Raw genomic sequence first — 15,811 nt, 5'->3', positions numbered from 1 at the left:
CGCCCCATCGGCCCTTCTCCCCACCTGCCCCCATCCACCCCACCTGCCCCTCTCCGGCCCGGACTTTGGTCTCCACGCGACCGGCCCCACTGCTGGCTCCACCGTCCTCTGGCCCCATCAGCTCCATGGGGGAGGCTGGCTCCTTCCAGGTCGGGCCCTTCTGGGCAAAGTGCTCAAAGGCCTGCTGGCAGGACATGTGCTCCTGGTTGAAGGCTGCCTTGCCGGGCCGCGGCACCACGTACAGCATGGGGATGATGGGCCGAGGCTTGGCCTCTAGCTCCTCACTGGGCACCTCAGGGGGCACGACGTTGAGGGGCGCTGGCAGGGGGCTCCCCTCTGTGGCCGAAGGGCCTGGGCCCAGCATCGCGGGCTCCAGCACGGATGGCAGCCACAGGGCCTCCTCCGAGGGGAAGTGAGCAGGCGGTGGCGGCAGCTGCGGGGGCAGGGGGCCGAAGCTCTTCTTCTTCCGCTCGTTCTTGGCCTTGGTTGGCCGCAGCTTGCCCCTCCCATCCTCTGTGGGGAGAGGAGACGGCGGTCAGGGAGGAGAACCTGGGCTCAGGTGCTGGTCCCACGCTCCCCAGAAATCCCCCAACCTTGGCTGGGATGGTCGAGGGCCCCTTCCAGCCCAGAGAGGCCACACGAGCATGGCGGGGGCAGAGAACACAGGCTTCGGGCCACCTCAGATCACCGCAGGGGCACCAGGCCAGGTACCCCCAGGGCCTTGGTCTCCCCAGAACACAGGCGCAGCAGTAGCACTCGCCCGCCAAGGCCTGTGAGGACCCACCAGGTGTTGCTCTAGGTGCCTTCTGGGGTCACGGCAGGTGGGGAGACGCATCACCAAACCCAGTCGGAGGAGGCTGCTCTGTCTTCCCCGGCTCCCGCTTGGGTGGGCTGCACCAAACGGCATTTCCCCGGGTGGGGGTGCGGGAGAAGCACTTTTTGTGTTCTCGAGTATCTGAATTGTTTATGTTTCTTTTGCTGATGTGGAAACGGTAAGGGTTCTGCTTCTGACAGAAGTAAAACCTTGAACAACGCACAAAATCTTAATGAACCTCAACCCGGCCGGGTGCGGTGGCTCAAGCCTGCAATCCCAGCACTTTGGGAGGCCGAGGCGGGTGGATCACAAGGTCAGGAGATCGAGACCATCCTGGCTAACACGGTGAAACCCCATCTCTACCAAAAAATACAAAAAATTAGCCGGGCGCGGTGGCGGGTGCCTGTAGTCTCAGCTGCTGGGGAGGCTGAGGCAGGAGAATGGCGTGAACCCGGGAGGTGGAGCTTGCAGTGAGCCAGGATCACGCCACTGCACTCCAGCCTGGGCGATAGGGCAAGACTGTCTCAAAAAAAAAAAAAAAAAATGAACCTCAACCAGGCGGTCATGTGAGTGGACCAGCAGCGTCAGACAGGCCTGTAGGGCCCGACACCCTTCTGTGTGGAACTCCCCGGGGCCAGCACTGGGGACATTTCCTGACAGGTGACGGGGAGGGGCCACGTGACACATGTCTTTGGTGGCATTTTACTTTGGGGCCAGGATGGGTGTGAGTAAAGCAAATAAAACTGGGATGGGCAGCCTGGCTGGCTGAATCACAGCGCCACAGAGGCGTGTGGGTCCCAACTCTCCCAGATATGTGGATGCGGGACATGACAGAGGGACATGGGGGACTCTGGCAGAGGGGACTCTGTGGGCGGGACTGAGTGAAATGGGAGGTGATCCTGGATGATCCGGGAGACCCAAAGTCCTCACAGGGCCCCCACAAGACGAGGCGGGAGGGTGAGTCAGAGAGAGCCTGGAAGAGGCTGCACTGTGCTTGTGAAAGGAAAGGAAGGGACCCGAGCTGAGGGACGCAGGGGCCTCTAGGTGCTGGGAAAGCTTTCTGCCCTGGAGTCCCCGGGAGGGCCCGGCCCTGCACACAGCTCCATGTGAGCCCAGCAGGGCTCTGTGTCGGGCTGTGGGAAGCTTGTGCTGGGGCGATCCCTCTGAGGGCCACTGCGCTCAGGGTGAATTTTGGCATGGCACCTCGGAGCCCTGTCCTCAAGGAAGACCAGCCTGGCTGCATAGCGCACTGTGGACCCCACAACACTGTGAGCCCTGGAGCCCCAGGGCCCTGCCTGCTCCATCTGGAGAAGGGGGACAGGGGCTCAGGCCCCCATCTGTGTGTCTCCGGGCCCCAGGGCTCTCAGTCCTCTGTGAAGAGGGACAGCGGCTGGTGTCAAGGGATTCTCGGGCTGTGGGGCTCTCAGTGCTCTGTGAAGAGGGACAGTGGCTGGTGTCAAGGGATTCTCCGGCTGTGGGGCTCTCAGTGCTAAAACTGGAAGGCGCCAAGCAGACCAGGATGAACCCGTCACTCTGCTAACATTTCACCACCTCCACCTCCCCCAACAGGCTGGAAAAAAAAAGGAAAAATCAAGGGAAGGAAATTCGTCTCTGCACACTAAACTGTTGACCACGTGGCACTTAACGGGTTCTGGTTTGGAGCACAACACCCACATCTTACTACTTGCTATAAAACGCACCACGCGCTGCCCCCAGTTCCACAGTCCAAGATGCCAGGACCAGCGGTAAGTGCTGAGAGCCTCAGTGACGAGGCTCCCAAGGGCCGGGGATGACACTTAACCCTTGACCCACACTGACCCCAGGAAGGGTCAAGTGAGGACCCTCCCCCAGCAGACCCTGTAGCCAGGAGGAAGTCACACTGCCCCACCTACTCCCACAAGGGGCCCCCAGCCCACAGCCTCCCCCAGGGATGGAGGCAGCCCTGCTCTCCTGCTCCAGCTCTCCTCCCCACACCCACTCCAGCTCCATCTGCAGGCTTCGGGGACCGCCCACGATGTCCTTGGAAGGCACACGCCCACCAAGAGGGACAGGCAAGCAGCCATAAGGCGAAGGCAGCCCCCCCCCCCACTGCCCTGGCCCCCACCCCTGCTAGTCCTGAGCATTCTGGGGCACTGGGGACACTGGCCAGGCTCCTCCCTGACCTCCACCCCGGCAGGGGAGCCTGGAACACCACCAGCCTGGCCTTGTGGGGAGTGCGGTCTTCCCCTCCACTGGTATCTGGCCCCTCCGCTGTTATCTGGCCAGGGGAGGTAAACAGTGGACATGGCAGACAGGCTGGCGTGGGAAGAAACACTTCTTCCTCTGCAGATGCCAGAGGGGAGACACCCCTCCCTGGCAGGCTGGGAGTGGAGGCATGGAGATGCAGAGGGGAGGGGCTCCTTCACCAGGGCTGGAAGCTTTACCACAGGAAGCTGGAGCAGCCCCGGCAGGCTGCAGAGGCCACACGCCTCACCCCGCGCACCTGTCAGGAAAGCCACCGTCCTGCGAGCGTCAAAGGCACTTGAGGACAAACAGCTTTGTTTCCCTAAGGAAATCCAATATTCCTTCACCCATGATAGCGCCTGCCCAGCCTCACTCAGGACGGCAGATCTGATCTGCCTTCCACACTGCAGGCTGCGGTGCCCATCCAGGCTCACCGGGGACTGGGACTCAGGCTCCCCCACGGCTGGGCCGGCTTCCTGAGCCAGGGCCACCCGGTCGGGTTCAACTCCAGGGGTGGGGGCTGGCATGGGATCTGGCCCAGGAGGGCCCCACCTGGGGCATCAATGGTCTCAGGAGAGGGAGGAAGATTCCAGGACACAACCTCATGGCCTCCAGCTGCAGGGCTGCTCAGTGCACATATGAGGAAGTGGGGAAGGAGGCGATGAGGAACCGCGCATCAGAGCCCCGCCCGGCACCCCCACCCACTCCTCACACACAACAGGCAGCTCGGAGCACAGGGGACTCCAGCCGGGGCTGTGGGGGCCAGGGATGCAGAACTGGGCTGTCCTCACACACAACAGACAGCTCCACGCACAGGGGACGGCCAGCCAGGGCTGTGGGGGCCAGGGACGCAGAACTGGGCTGTCCTCACACACAACAGACAGCTCCATGCACAGGGGACGCCAGCCAGGGCTGTGGGGCCAAGAAGACAGAGCCAGGCTGTCCTCACGTGAGACCACAGGTGTCTGCTCGGAGGGTCCCTGGGGAGTCCCCACCTCTCTAAGGGGCTGGCATCCTGCCCCCACCCACGGGGCCTCCTGGGACCTGAGGGGCAGCTGGTACGACCGCCCCAGGCCCTGGTTCTGCTCGGGAGGCAAGGCTGGGTGGGAGCTGAGGCCAACATCGGCCCCCAGGCCTCCCAGGAGCTGTCTTCTCACCAAGGGCCACACTGTAGGGCTCTGTCCCTCCTCCTCCAAGGACAGGGATGGCCCCAAGTCCCGCTTCCCCACAGCCCTCCCCGGTCGGCTGCCTAGTTCTGTCTCCCAGAGGGGCCAAGCATGGGAGACAAAGGAGGATGTAATTTGAGCCTCGGGTGCCCGGCTGATGGGTGCCACCCCATCCCCTGCCTGGAGACAGCAGTGAATGACAATGCCAGCAGCCTCAAGGCACTTCACACACAGCCCGAGCCTGCTGGCGCCCTGGATTCTCAAACTTGCAATAACAAGTTTCCAGCCCTTTCCCCGTTGGCTCCCAGGCTCTGTGAAGCCCCGGCAGATGCACAGGGGACCCTGTTAGAGGGAGACACCGAAGACCAGGAAGGACACCGAAAGACGGCAGCACACTCTGCAGCCATTCCTCGGGACTGTCCTTGCCACGGGGACCACATTCCACAGAGGCCTTGGCACACCCCTCACCTGCCTGGCCTGAGGGAGGCGAGCAGGGACCATGGTACAGATGGGGCCCAGGGTACACGCAGGCCCCTGAGGGCAGCCAGCTGAGGACCCGCCCAGGCCCCCCGAGGGCAGCCAGCTGAGAACCTGCTAGCACTCTTTTTAGGGGAGAGGGAAGGTGTCACAGCAGAACCCCCACCATCAGGGCTCACTAGCCTGCCTGGGGCACCGGGGTCACTTCTCCTCAGCACCTGGGTTTCCACCAGATCCTCCAGCAAACCCCAAGACAGGCCCGGAGGCCCAGGCTGCCCTGTGGAGGGGGGGGCAAGAAACCACTCATTTGCAAGGACACCGCTCAGTCCCTGCCCCAAGGCTGCCGAAATCAAGCCACCAGCTGCGGCCTGGCTTCCGGAGCCCTCCCTCAAGTTTCGTGCTTGGCCGCCATGCCTGGGCCAACCCAGCCCCGGTCTCAGGGGCTCCCTGGCCACCCCTTCCAACACCGCCACCCTCCCGTGCTGAACCCACAGCCGGGTGCACCTGACGGTCCCCGAGGCCCAGCTGGAATGTGCTGGGGGGTCCCGGGCTGAGCTCGCAGTCCCTCACTATGAGCTGGGGCCGCCCTCCAGACGGAGGACATGGCAGCCTTTGCTCGCCGTGTCCTAAAGCCAGTCGCCAGCCACGAAGCCTCTCCTGAGAGCGGCACTCCAGGGTGAGGGGAGAGGAAGGGCTAGGGGCTGGCTGCTGTGCTCATCGCAGCTTCTCCACCCTCAGGGAGGCAGGACAGCACTGTGCCAACCCTCCTGGGTCCCCTCTTGGCTCTGCCCCCCGACCCTGTGCGTCACTGCAGGCCTTCTTCCAGGAGGCAGGGCCTCCCCACAGGCTCAGGAGAGGTGGACGAGGCCACCTTCCTGCCTTCTGCCTGGCTCTGGGGTCAGAGCTGGCTGGTGGGGCTGCTAGTCCCTCCTAGGGCTGGGCAATAGGGCGGCCGCTCTTCCCAGACCTCAAAGCAGCCAGTAAGTATGGGGTAGGGGACGCCAGCGGCCACCGGGAAGCAGCCTCCCAACTGTCCCTCAGGCCCCTCCCGTCCCGAGGGGCTTCCTCCCCGACGCTGATGACTCCCGGCCCCGTGAGCAAGAGGTGCCGGCCCTTTCCCAGCTTGTTCCATATGAAAACACAGAACCCCACACCCCACTGCTAGGCCCTGAAAGGTGCCTCAGCATCATAGCTTTTAGGGGCGTGAAACTGGCATTCAAGGGGGACCAGAAACCGCTTCAGGAAATCTTTCACGCATCCCTGTGGCATGCATTTCCTGCGGCGTCCCTGACTGTGAATATGCATCTGTGAGGCTCTCTCGAGATAAACCTCCTGTCCAGAGGTTCCTGGGACTGCGGGCTCCTGGGAGAAGGGCTGTGTCCAAGAAAACACCCACCCTTGCCAGAGTGGGTCCTCCTCAGAAGGAGTCTCTGTTGTGGAACAGAGATAAGGGTGTCCAGGTCGGTTGGTTGGGGCGGGGGAAGCGCTAGCCCTGAGCCTTCCCTGGGCAGAGACCCTGACATGGCACCAAGGTGGCCCCTAACCCTCTTCGCTGGTCCCTGGCCTTTCTGTGGGGGGTTGATCCCTTCAGGGGACCCGTGGAAGCCACAGGCCTCAGAGATGCACTAGGTCCAGCCTCCTGGCACTGTGACCACTGCACAGGGTGTGTGGACCCCCGGAAATCTCGGGAGGGGGTGAGTTGCCCTGTACATCTTTAAGCAGGATGGTGAGTGACCAGGCCAGGGCCTCGCCTACGCCAGGCAGCTAGATGGGGCATTGGTTTCCACTCCCTCCCACGCGGCATAAGCTTCTCTCCAGCAGGCAAGTCGGGGAGGGAAAGCCGCCCATCCAGCCAGGACCATGCATGGGGAGGGGAGACCAGAGGCGAACCAGGACCCCCTGGTTCAAGACCTCCCCGAACCTGAGTCTCTTGGGGGCCAAGGCCATGGTGAGGCCCAAGTGAGAACAGGTAACGCCAGGGCTGGGAAGGGTGTGGCTGTCTTGTCAGTAGGCTTGGGCAGATTAGTAAATAAGTCACATTAATTAAAAGAGAGCTGGGCACAGTGGCTCATACCTGTAATCCCAGCACTTTGGGAGGCTGAGGTGGAGCCCAGGAGTTCAGGAGCAGCTTGGGCAACATAGCGAGACCTCATGTCTACTAAAAATTTTGAAAAATGAGCAGAGCTGTGGTGCACGTCCACAGTCCCAGCTACTCAGGAGGCTGAGGTGGGAGAATTGCTTGAGCCCAGGAAACCAACGCTGCAGTGAGCCATGACTGCACCACTGCCCTCCAACCTGGGTGACAGAGCAAGACTCGGTTTCAAAAAAAAACAAAGGAAAGAAAAAGAAAAGAAGGCTGGGCATAGTGGCTGAGGCCTGTAATCCCAGTACTTTGGGAGGATGAGGTGGGTGGATCACCTGAGGTCAGGAGTTGGTGACCATTCTGACCGACATGGTAAAACCCTGCCCGTACTAAAAATTAGTAGGGCGTGGTGGCGAGTGCCTGTAATCCCAGCTACTTGGGAGGCTGAGGCAGGAGAATTGTTTGAACCTGGGAGGTGGAGGTTGCATGAGCCAAGATCGTGTCACCACACTCCAGCCTGGGTGACAGAGTGAAACTATCTCAAAAGAAAAAGAAGCGAAGCCACAGTCCTTTGCTAGCCAGTTGGGTAAACCACGTCGCAGAAGGTGGTGGCCGCCCTTCCTCCAGCCTGAGGCTGGCCAGCCCCTGGAGTCTGCTCAAGAGGGAGGAAGACACCCATGGTACCGGTGATCCTTGCAACCCCTCCCAGGAGGCCCCAATGAGAACCCAGGCCAGACTCTGACCAGCCACCTCCACTCTGTAAAAGCCTCCCCAGGACTGGGCCACTTTCCTCGCTGCCCAAACCCACAGATGGCAGCAGCGGCAGCAGCCTGCCTCATTTCCCGACACTGCGCTGGCCTGGGGAGGATGTGTGTTCTCTTGTCTCTGCTCTCCTGAAGGGCCCATCAAGGCAGTGTCCCAGCTCAGGGTCACACGGGCAGTTAACCGATGGGCTTGGGTGGGCCCGGGTCCCCAAACCCAAGTCTGCATCTTTCTCTGCCCGCTTGTTTTCCCGTAACTGACCCTGTCCTGTGAGACCACGCACAGCCTCCAGCACATTCTGACCCATGAGAAAGGTACTTTCCCAAGGCCCAAGCTCAAGGTGGCCCATGCAGCTCCCAACACGGAGAACGGTCATGGCTCAGCCATCCCCCTGTCCCGTGCCACTCCCTCCAGGGACATCCCACAGTCCCCCTTGGAACGGACCCTGAACTGCACCCATCCCCCACTCCCCTGCCGACCTCGCCTGGGGCTCACAGTCTCCAGAATCAAACGCAGACTCCTGCTCAGGAGACACGAGGCCTTTTGCTACTGCAGCCAGCCCAGGGACTCATCCTCTACCAGCACGGCCCACGCTCAGGCACCCGGCTGGCCTGCTGGAGTCTGCATTATTTCTGAGGATTTCCCAGACCCCCGCGGACCTGCAGTGTGGACACAGGCCCTGCAGAATGACAGCACAGATAGGCACCTGTGCCTGCCCCCGCCCCACAGGCAGCCCTCGCCCTGTGCTGGTGAATGGGGTTGCAGTCCTAGCCTCTGGTCCTGGGATGCCGCCTTGTTTGAGAAGGGCCTTGTTTGAGAAGGGCCTTGTTTGGGGAGGGCCTTGTTTGGGGAGGGCCTTGTTTGGGAAGGGCATCACCGCAGACACAATGAGTTATGAGGCCCTCGGGGCGGGCCGGGCTCAGCGTGGCCGGTGTCCTTAGGGAGGGGGGAGTCTGGGCAGACACACTCGGGAGAACACCACGGGAACGCAAAGGTGCCGCCTCCAAGCCCAGGACAGGGGCCTGGGACAGATCCTCCTGGGTCCTCGGAATGGGCCAGCCTGGCTGACACCTGGACCGTGAGCTTCCTGCTTCCACAGGCGTGAGACTGTGCATTTTAGTCATCTCAGCCGCCCCATCTGCGGGCTTTAAACAAACGGAGCACAGCATATGAGAAGCCCTGTGCCACGCAAGGTCATGCCTGAGCGCCACGGGGTGCGGAGCTGCGGCCTCCAGCCCTCATGCCTGCGGGGCAGACGAGGGCATGAGGCGGCGCTGATTCCCGTCCCTCTCCATCGACGGAGGTTGGTTAGTTGGCCTGCTCCTGTGTCTGCACAGTCCTAGTGCCCCCCGCTGGCAAGGCTCTCTCCAGGAAACGTGCCCCAAGGGAAGCTCTGGGTGTGCAGTTTGCAAATGCTCCACTTCTCTGGATGAGGCCAGGTCCATCTCCAATGCAGCTGGACTCATGCAGGTCCCAGGCAGCAGGGGACTGGGCTGCCCGCTGCACCGGCTTCCAGGGCTGGGCACGGTGGCAGTTTTCACCTCTGGTGGTCCGAGGAGCACACAGCAGCATCTCCTCAGTGCTTCCCAGAGCAGGCTGGGCTCGTCAGCCTCAGGGGTCTCCTCCTGTGTGCCCTCTCCCTTGGGGGGCTGAGCCCCTCCTGGTCCTCAGGCATTCTTATCTGCTCTTGGTCGGTGACGGGTGGCAAGTATCTTCCCTACCTATCAGCTTGTCTTCTCACTTTCCTTAAGGTTCATCCTTACAGCAGTGTATTTGAGAGTCACTGAATTTGTCCATCTTTATTTTTCTGGTTTGTGCTTTTTCATAAAGAATCACTTTTTTTTTTTTTTTTTTTTTTTGAGACAGAGTCCCGGTCTGTCTCCCAGGCTGGAGTACAGTGGCCGGATCTGGGCTCACTGCAAGCTCCGCCTCCCGGGTTCACGCCATTCTCCTGCCTCAGCCTCCCGAGTAGCTGGGACTACAGGCGCCTGCCACCTCGCCCGGCTAGTTTTTTTGTATTTTTTTAGTAGAGACAGGGTTTCACCGTGTTAGCCAGGATGGTCTCGATCTCCTGACCTCGTGATCCGCCCGTCTCGGCCTCCCAAAGTGCTGGGATTACAGGCTTCAGCCACTGCGCCCGGCCTCATAAAGAATCACTTAGCTTTGGGTTATAAAGATACTTTCCTGCTTTGTGTTTCCAGTTGGCCAGTTCTCTTTTGACAGAAATGCCTAGGCATGTGGCAGGCAGAGGAATGATCCCAGAGGCGTCTGTATCCTCATCCCTGGAGCCTGGGAATCTGTCCCCTCCCGTGGCTGAAGGACATTCAGCTGGGACTGAGTGAAGGACCCTGACACAGGACAGCATCTGGGTGACCCAGGGACCCAGGGTCCTCACCGGGTAGGAGATAGGAAGGTAAGAGTCAGAGAGAGACCAGAAGAGGCTGCACTGTGGCTGTGAAGTGGGAAGAAGGGGCCCTGAACCGAGGGATGTGGGCACCTCTAGACACTGAGAAAGGCAGGAAACATGTTCTTCCCTGGAGCCCCCAGGAGGAAGCAGCCCTGCCCACAGCATGATTTTAGCCCAGTGAGGCCTGTGTCAGGCCGCTGACCTCCAGAGCTGTGAGAGAAGGAGCGTGTGTTGTTTTATGCCACCAAGGTCGTTGTCATTCATTTCAGCAGCCACAGGGTGCTCACAGAGGTGGCAGCGTGGACCGGGGGAAGGAGGGGACTCCAGGTCTCACACCATGTCCACTGCTCTGGGATTCCTATTCCGAGACCCTTTGCCATCTTTGCTTGGGTCCTGCAAGCTCTGTGGCAAGCCCTGCCTTCTGGAAGGGCAGCCCCGGCCTCTTGACAGGCCTTGGGCTTTTATCTGCCTGCGTTTAAATCAGCAAACCCTGCTGGGATCCCAAATGGGGCTGCACTGAACCTGCAGAGAATGTAGGGGGAGCCGTCAGCTGTCTGCTCAGGAGCTCTCCTAACACCTGGTACATTCTTCTGTTTATTTAGCAATTCTTTCTTATTTCCAAAAAAAGTCTCTAATTTTCTCCATAAAGATCATTTTATTGACTAGGTTTATTCCAAGATCCATTATCTCTGTTTGGTAGCACCATAAGGGGTATCTTCGGGAGACACGTTTGCTGCGAGCAGCTCGCAGATGAGAGGTGCGATGGGGTTTCTGTGCCCGTCGCTCATCTCCGGCAGCTCTGCTCGATCCCCGAGTCACCGCGTGGCTCCGCCTGTAGACTTGCTTGCTGCTTCTCAGCAGAGAATCGTCGCTACATGCGAACAGCGCCACGACAGCTGTGCTTTTCCTTTCTACCCACGATGCCTTTGCTTTCCTCGTCTTGCCTCTCTAGGCCAGCAGACCCTCCTGAGACGTGCTGAACAGACACAGAGCCCACATGCCCCACTGAGTGAGTGGCACGTCAGGAGCAAACTCACCCCCGGCCTTTGCTCTCTCCCCCAGGGATGCTCACTTTTCTTGCCTCAGGCCCACAGCCACTGGCCAGCTGTGACCCTCAATACCTGCCCCATGTATATGGGGAGGGAAGGGTGTGCCTGCCTCCTGGAGCACTGCAAGGACCACGACCCCATCGTTCCAGATCAGGTGCCCCACGGCTGCCCCTGGCAGGTGGGAGGGGCTTCACGTCTGCTGAATGGCAACATGGTTGGGCCTCTTGCCATGTTCCAAGGACAATATTCACCTTGGGCACCAGCATGTCCTGGAGACCTGACACCTCGGAGGCAGACCAGGTTATGCTGGGCTCATACAGAGGGAAACTGAGGACTAGGACCCTCCGGCGAATGTGGCCCCCCTGACCTGGGCCTCAGGCACCACAGCAGGGGGCAGCCCTTGGTAGGAGGCAGGCTGGCCGGCACACCCCACACACCTGCTCCCTGCACGGTGCCCGGAAAGGGTGAGAAGAGGGAAGGGCTCCCAGCAGGGAGCCCCAGCTGGGAATGGCCACTTTGCACAGACTCCCAAGTAGCTGAAGCTCTAAATTGAGAAGATAAAACCCAGTCACCGGAAACAAAATGCTGTCAACCCTGAAACAGGAACCTTTATACACTCACAGGTGGGAGTTCCACAGCCAAAAGCTCGCCCTGGAGAAGGAAATGTTTCTGAGACTGCCACCCAGCCCCCCACACCCCGTTCACAACTGCTGGTTCACACTCCTGTGGGAAGGCAGCTGCCCCGTCTTACCAGCCCCAGGAGAGCTGGGAGGCCCGAGGGCAGGTGGGAGACCCGCTCACAGGTCAGGACCAGCCCTCTGCTCAGAAGCGGCCACGGCCGCTGCAGGCGCGTTCCAGCATCTGGGCCACATACAGCATCCTGGTCTTTTATTTTATTATTATTATTTGTGTGTGTGTGTGTGTGTGTGATGCTCTGTTGCTCAGGTTGGAGTGCAGTGGTGCAAGCACGGCTCACTGCAGCCTCAACCTCCCACCTCAGCTTCCCAAGTCGCTGGGACTACAGGTGTAAGCCACCAAGTGTGGTTAATTTTTTTTTTATCGTAAGTAGAGACAGGTCTCAAACTCCTGGACTCAAGTGATCCTCCCACGTTGGCTTCCCAAAGTGCTAGGATTACAGGTGGGAGCCACTGCGCCTGGCCTCTGGAAACTGCTCTTCTCAATTCTGGGAGAGCAGGCACTTGTTTTACGGCCTCCACCTCACAATGTCTATTTTCACGAAATGCCCCACCCAGGCAAGAAAGCCACTGAATGGGATTCTTACAAAGCGGGGACTCTGGCTGCAGCAGGCACTGCTTCCTTCTAGGAGATGCCCACTGGGGGTGGGTAGGAAAGCAGAGGTGCCAGGCCCGGGCTGGCAGGGACTGACCTTCTGCGCCCTCGGCCTCCCGGCCGTGTGGTAGTGGCTGCGGCTCCTCCTCCTCCTCCTCGGGGTCAGCTTCTGGCCCGGCCTCCTCCTTCACGCTGCCCCCAGCCTCCTCCAGGAGCGCCGCCCCAGCCGCACCCTCCCCGGGGGACTTGGGGTCTTCGGGCTTGGGCTTCTTGGGCTGGCTCCGTTTCCGGTGAGACCTGGAGAGGGAGGTTTATCAGGCAGGAGGGGAGACCAGGGAGGGAAGAGCCCCAGGTCCCTGCACTCTGTCTGGCAGCGCGCAGCCCCGCCCACCCCCAGAAGAGTGCCCCATGAGCAGGGAGCCTCCTGGCTGGAGGCCGGGGGTAAAGGGAACCCTGGGTGGGGTTCTGCTCTTGCGGGCCAGGAGCTGTGTTGGGAGGAGAGACCGAAGGGAGACGGGGCGATGGACACGGTGGGGACGGGGTCAAGCAGGGGACGCTGATGACAGCTGGAGATGGGAAGCCGACTGACACCAGGTGGGATGACAGGCGGGACGGGGCGGCAAGAGCCGCGTGTGCCACGGGACAGAGACACAGGGAGTGTGAGCTCCGAGGGAAACAGCAGCTCATGGAAAATGCCTAGACGACAAACGGAACGAAAAAGACACTTACGACAGCCCCGGCCTTTTGGTCTGCTCTTTCTTCCTTTCTAGACTCGGTTTCCTCTCCTCATCAGTCTTTTTCCAGTGTCTGCTTTCTTTCAGACTAATTTGTCTAGAATGTAAATTTCACGGGTTTTTTCTCTAGGACTTCTGCTCAACTCCCCAGGACGCCTGGTCCTGGGCACCTGGCTCTGTCCCCGACTCCCTGGGTCCTCTCTCTGCAGCCTTTGAGGCGCATGGGAGCCCCAGCTCACGCTCCGCTGCTCTGACCTGTGCCCATGCCCCAGGGTCCGCCAGGGCCTCCTCTGCACCCCGAGCCCAGGATCTGCTCACAGGGCAGGCGCGGGCCAAGAGGAGGCGCATCCTGCATGCCCAGCCTGGACACCCGCAATCCCGGGGTACATCAGGGAGGTCCCGGTCTCTGCACACCAGCCCCAAGTGAGGGATTCAGCCCGAGGCTTACAGGCTTGGCTGAGCTAGGACTCCTTAGAAATGAGAGGGCGGCTGAAAAAGGAAGGAGGAAAAGTGACAGCCGGGTGAACCTGCAGCTGAGCGGCCAGGGCCTTGCACCAGGTTCCCCCGGGGACCTCCAGGGCCTTTCCAGGAAGGAAGCAAAAGTTTTTGGAGATGTGGAGGGGGTGGCTCCCAGGGAGCTCAGGCAGAAGCCGGGAGTGCGGAGAAGCCGAGGCCTGGCGCCTCCCCTGGGCGTGTGATGTCTACACCTCCTCCAGGCCCACCCCCTGCAGCTGCCCTAAGCCCTGGCCTGGCCAGGGGCCTCACTAGGCCATGAGATCGAGGCTGCACAGGCCGGCTCCCCAGAGGCCTTTCTCCCCTTCCCAGTTGAGAGCTAGCTGTGTCAAGCCCGCCAGCAGCCAGGCAGAGCTGGGAGCGCCAGTGTTTCCAGGACAATTACCAATGCCGGCTGCGGCTTCTGGGTGCTTCCCGTGTCCCCTGTCCCTGTGGGCTCAGACTCAGTCACCTCAATCCCACAGGGGTCCCTGTGGCAGCTGCCCCTCCAAGGACCAAGTGGTCACCAGGGTGGGGCAGGTTCATCTGACAAGGGTGGGGTGGGCCCGCTGGCGGGGCTTCTGTCACCAGGACCTCCTCGCTTCTGCCTGAGCCAGGCTGTCACATGGGCCAGCAGCAGCCCATGCTCCCTCAGGACACTCGGACCTGACCCCTGCCCACCGCTGCTCCCAGCCACTCTGCCCGCCCTGTGCTCCATGCTGGCTTCTGGGGCGCCTCCTCCAGGAAGCCTTCCTAGAACACTAGTCACTGCCAGCCCTCCTTGCTCCTCAGCTGCCTAACTCGCTAGAATCAGTGCTCCCCGATGTCTGCAGCATGGCCCACCACAATGACTCAAGGCAGAAAGCGGGTGGCCCAGAGGCATGGCATCACACAGCATGGTGCACACAAGGTCGCTGTGGGGCGGCCGGGCGGGGGCGGGAGGCAGGCAGGGGCAGGTGTGGGGCCAGAGTCACTAACACAGGGAGCAGGAGGTGGAGGGGGGGACACGGGAGCTGCCCCTGCCCTCCAGAGAACGTTCTCCACAACAGCAGCCCAAAGATGGCTCCGGGCAGGCAGCCTCAGGCTCCACTTGAGGGCTGGGGAAATGCTGGGTGCCTGCCCCATGTGGGGACAGCAGGCTCAGGAATAGGAAGCTTCAGATTGGCGCTGGGTGCAACTGGCTCTTGTAACCACCGTCATCCCAAGGCGGGCTGCCCTCCTGGTCTGGGAATGCCCCAGGGCTGCAGGGCCAGGATCCTACAGCGGACCCGCCCTGGTCCCAGACAACACCAGCAGAAGGGTGCCCTCCCACTCCACTCACCTGGCCTTGGCTGCCTCCAGCTCCATAGCCCCTTCTCCCACCCACTGCAGTCCCTCCCTCCACTCCCACCCTGAAAACCACCCTAGAGGTCGCTTCTGACCGTGGCCCTCCCCTGCTACAGCCTTCCAGGTGCGCCCCCCACAGCCTTCAAGCCTTATTGTGTCTGCCCCAGAGGGCCCAGGACTGTCCTGGTGTCCAACCAGAGCTCTGGGGCCTCATCCTTGCAGCCCAGCCCTTTCCTACCTGCAGCAGTGCCAGGCTGAGACCCCTAGGTCCCACACCACATGAAACTGTGTAGGGCTCAATATACGGACACAGCAAGGGGGGCACAGCCCACAGCAGAGGGGCATCCATCACTTGGGGCATCTGTGGGGTCCTAAGGGCACGCCTCTTCCTGACCCTGACGCCTTCATCCCCTTTTGCGTGTTTCTGCACCCGATGCTTATTTCTGGGTCTGGCTCCTGGCACAGGTGCTGAGGGTGTGGCCGTCCTTGCTCGCCTCCATGACTGTCCCCTTCTCTCCCTGCACCTGCCACTGTCTTTCACTGCGGCCAAATTCCACGTTTACGTTTTTATGCCCCATAAACATTGTGCATCCATGAGCCACAGAGCAACTCGGGCCGCATTCCCCGCCCCCCCAACAGGGGTCTGGAACTGGCCTCCTGCTTTGGAAGCCTAGCTTCCTTGGTATCTCTGAGCTCCCTGCCGTTGCTCTTAAATTCCTGCTGTGGTCTCCTGTGCAGGGTGTCCCCTTCTCTCCATGATACCCCTAGGGGTCTTGGTTCCTTCTCCCATGATCTTGAGACTCCCCTTGACTCTCCTGGGTTAGATCTTGTTTCCTCAATCCCATGGCTTCCTTGGTTTACATCCTTGTTTGGCTGGAGCACATCCTGCAGCAGCTTCCTGAGAGAGGAGATGGAATACGAGACTCTGTGTGTCTACAAAGATCCTTATTCCCCTCACACATTTCTTGACAATTTGGCTAGGTGAAAG

At 60.8% G+C, this 15,811-nt stretch overlaps 1 protein-coding gene across 1 annotated transcript in view; it reads right to left on the bottom strand.

Moving 5' to 3' along the window:
- KDM4B (lysine (K)-specific demethylase 4B) overlaps positions 1 to 15,811 on the bottom strand; it is a 154,491-nt gene that overhangs the window by 22,423 nt on the left and 116,257 nt on the right. Inside the window, exons 11-12 of the mRNA XM_011943480.1 lie at positions 12,369 to 12,568; positions 44 to 513 (exon numbers count right to left, since the gene is read on the bottom strand). Coding sequence (XP_011798870.1) covers positions 44 to 513; positions 12,369 to 12,568 — 670 coding nt within the window. The remainder of the gene's footprint in view (positions 1 to 43; positions 514 to 12,368; positions 12,569 to 15,811) is intronic.

This window comes from Colobus angolensis, unplaced genomic scaffold (genome assembly GCF_000951035.1).
Source record: "Colobus angolensis palliatus isolate OR3802 unplaced genomic scaffold, Cang.pa_1.0 Scaffold22, whole genome shotgun sequence".
NCBI lineage: Eukaryota > Metazoa > Chordata > Mammalia > Primates > Cercopithecidae > Colobus > Colobus angolensis.
This window is presented reverse-complemented; position numbering and strand designations above follow the sequence as displayed.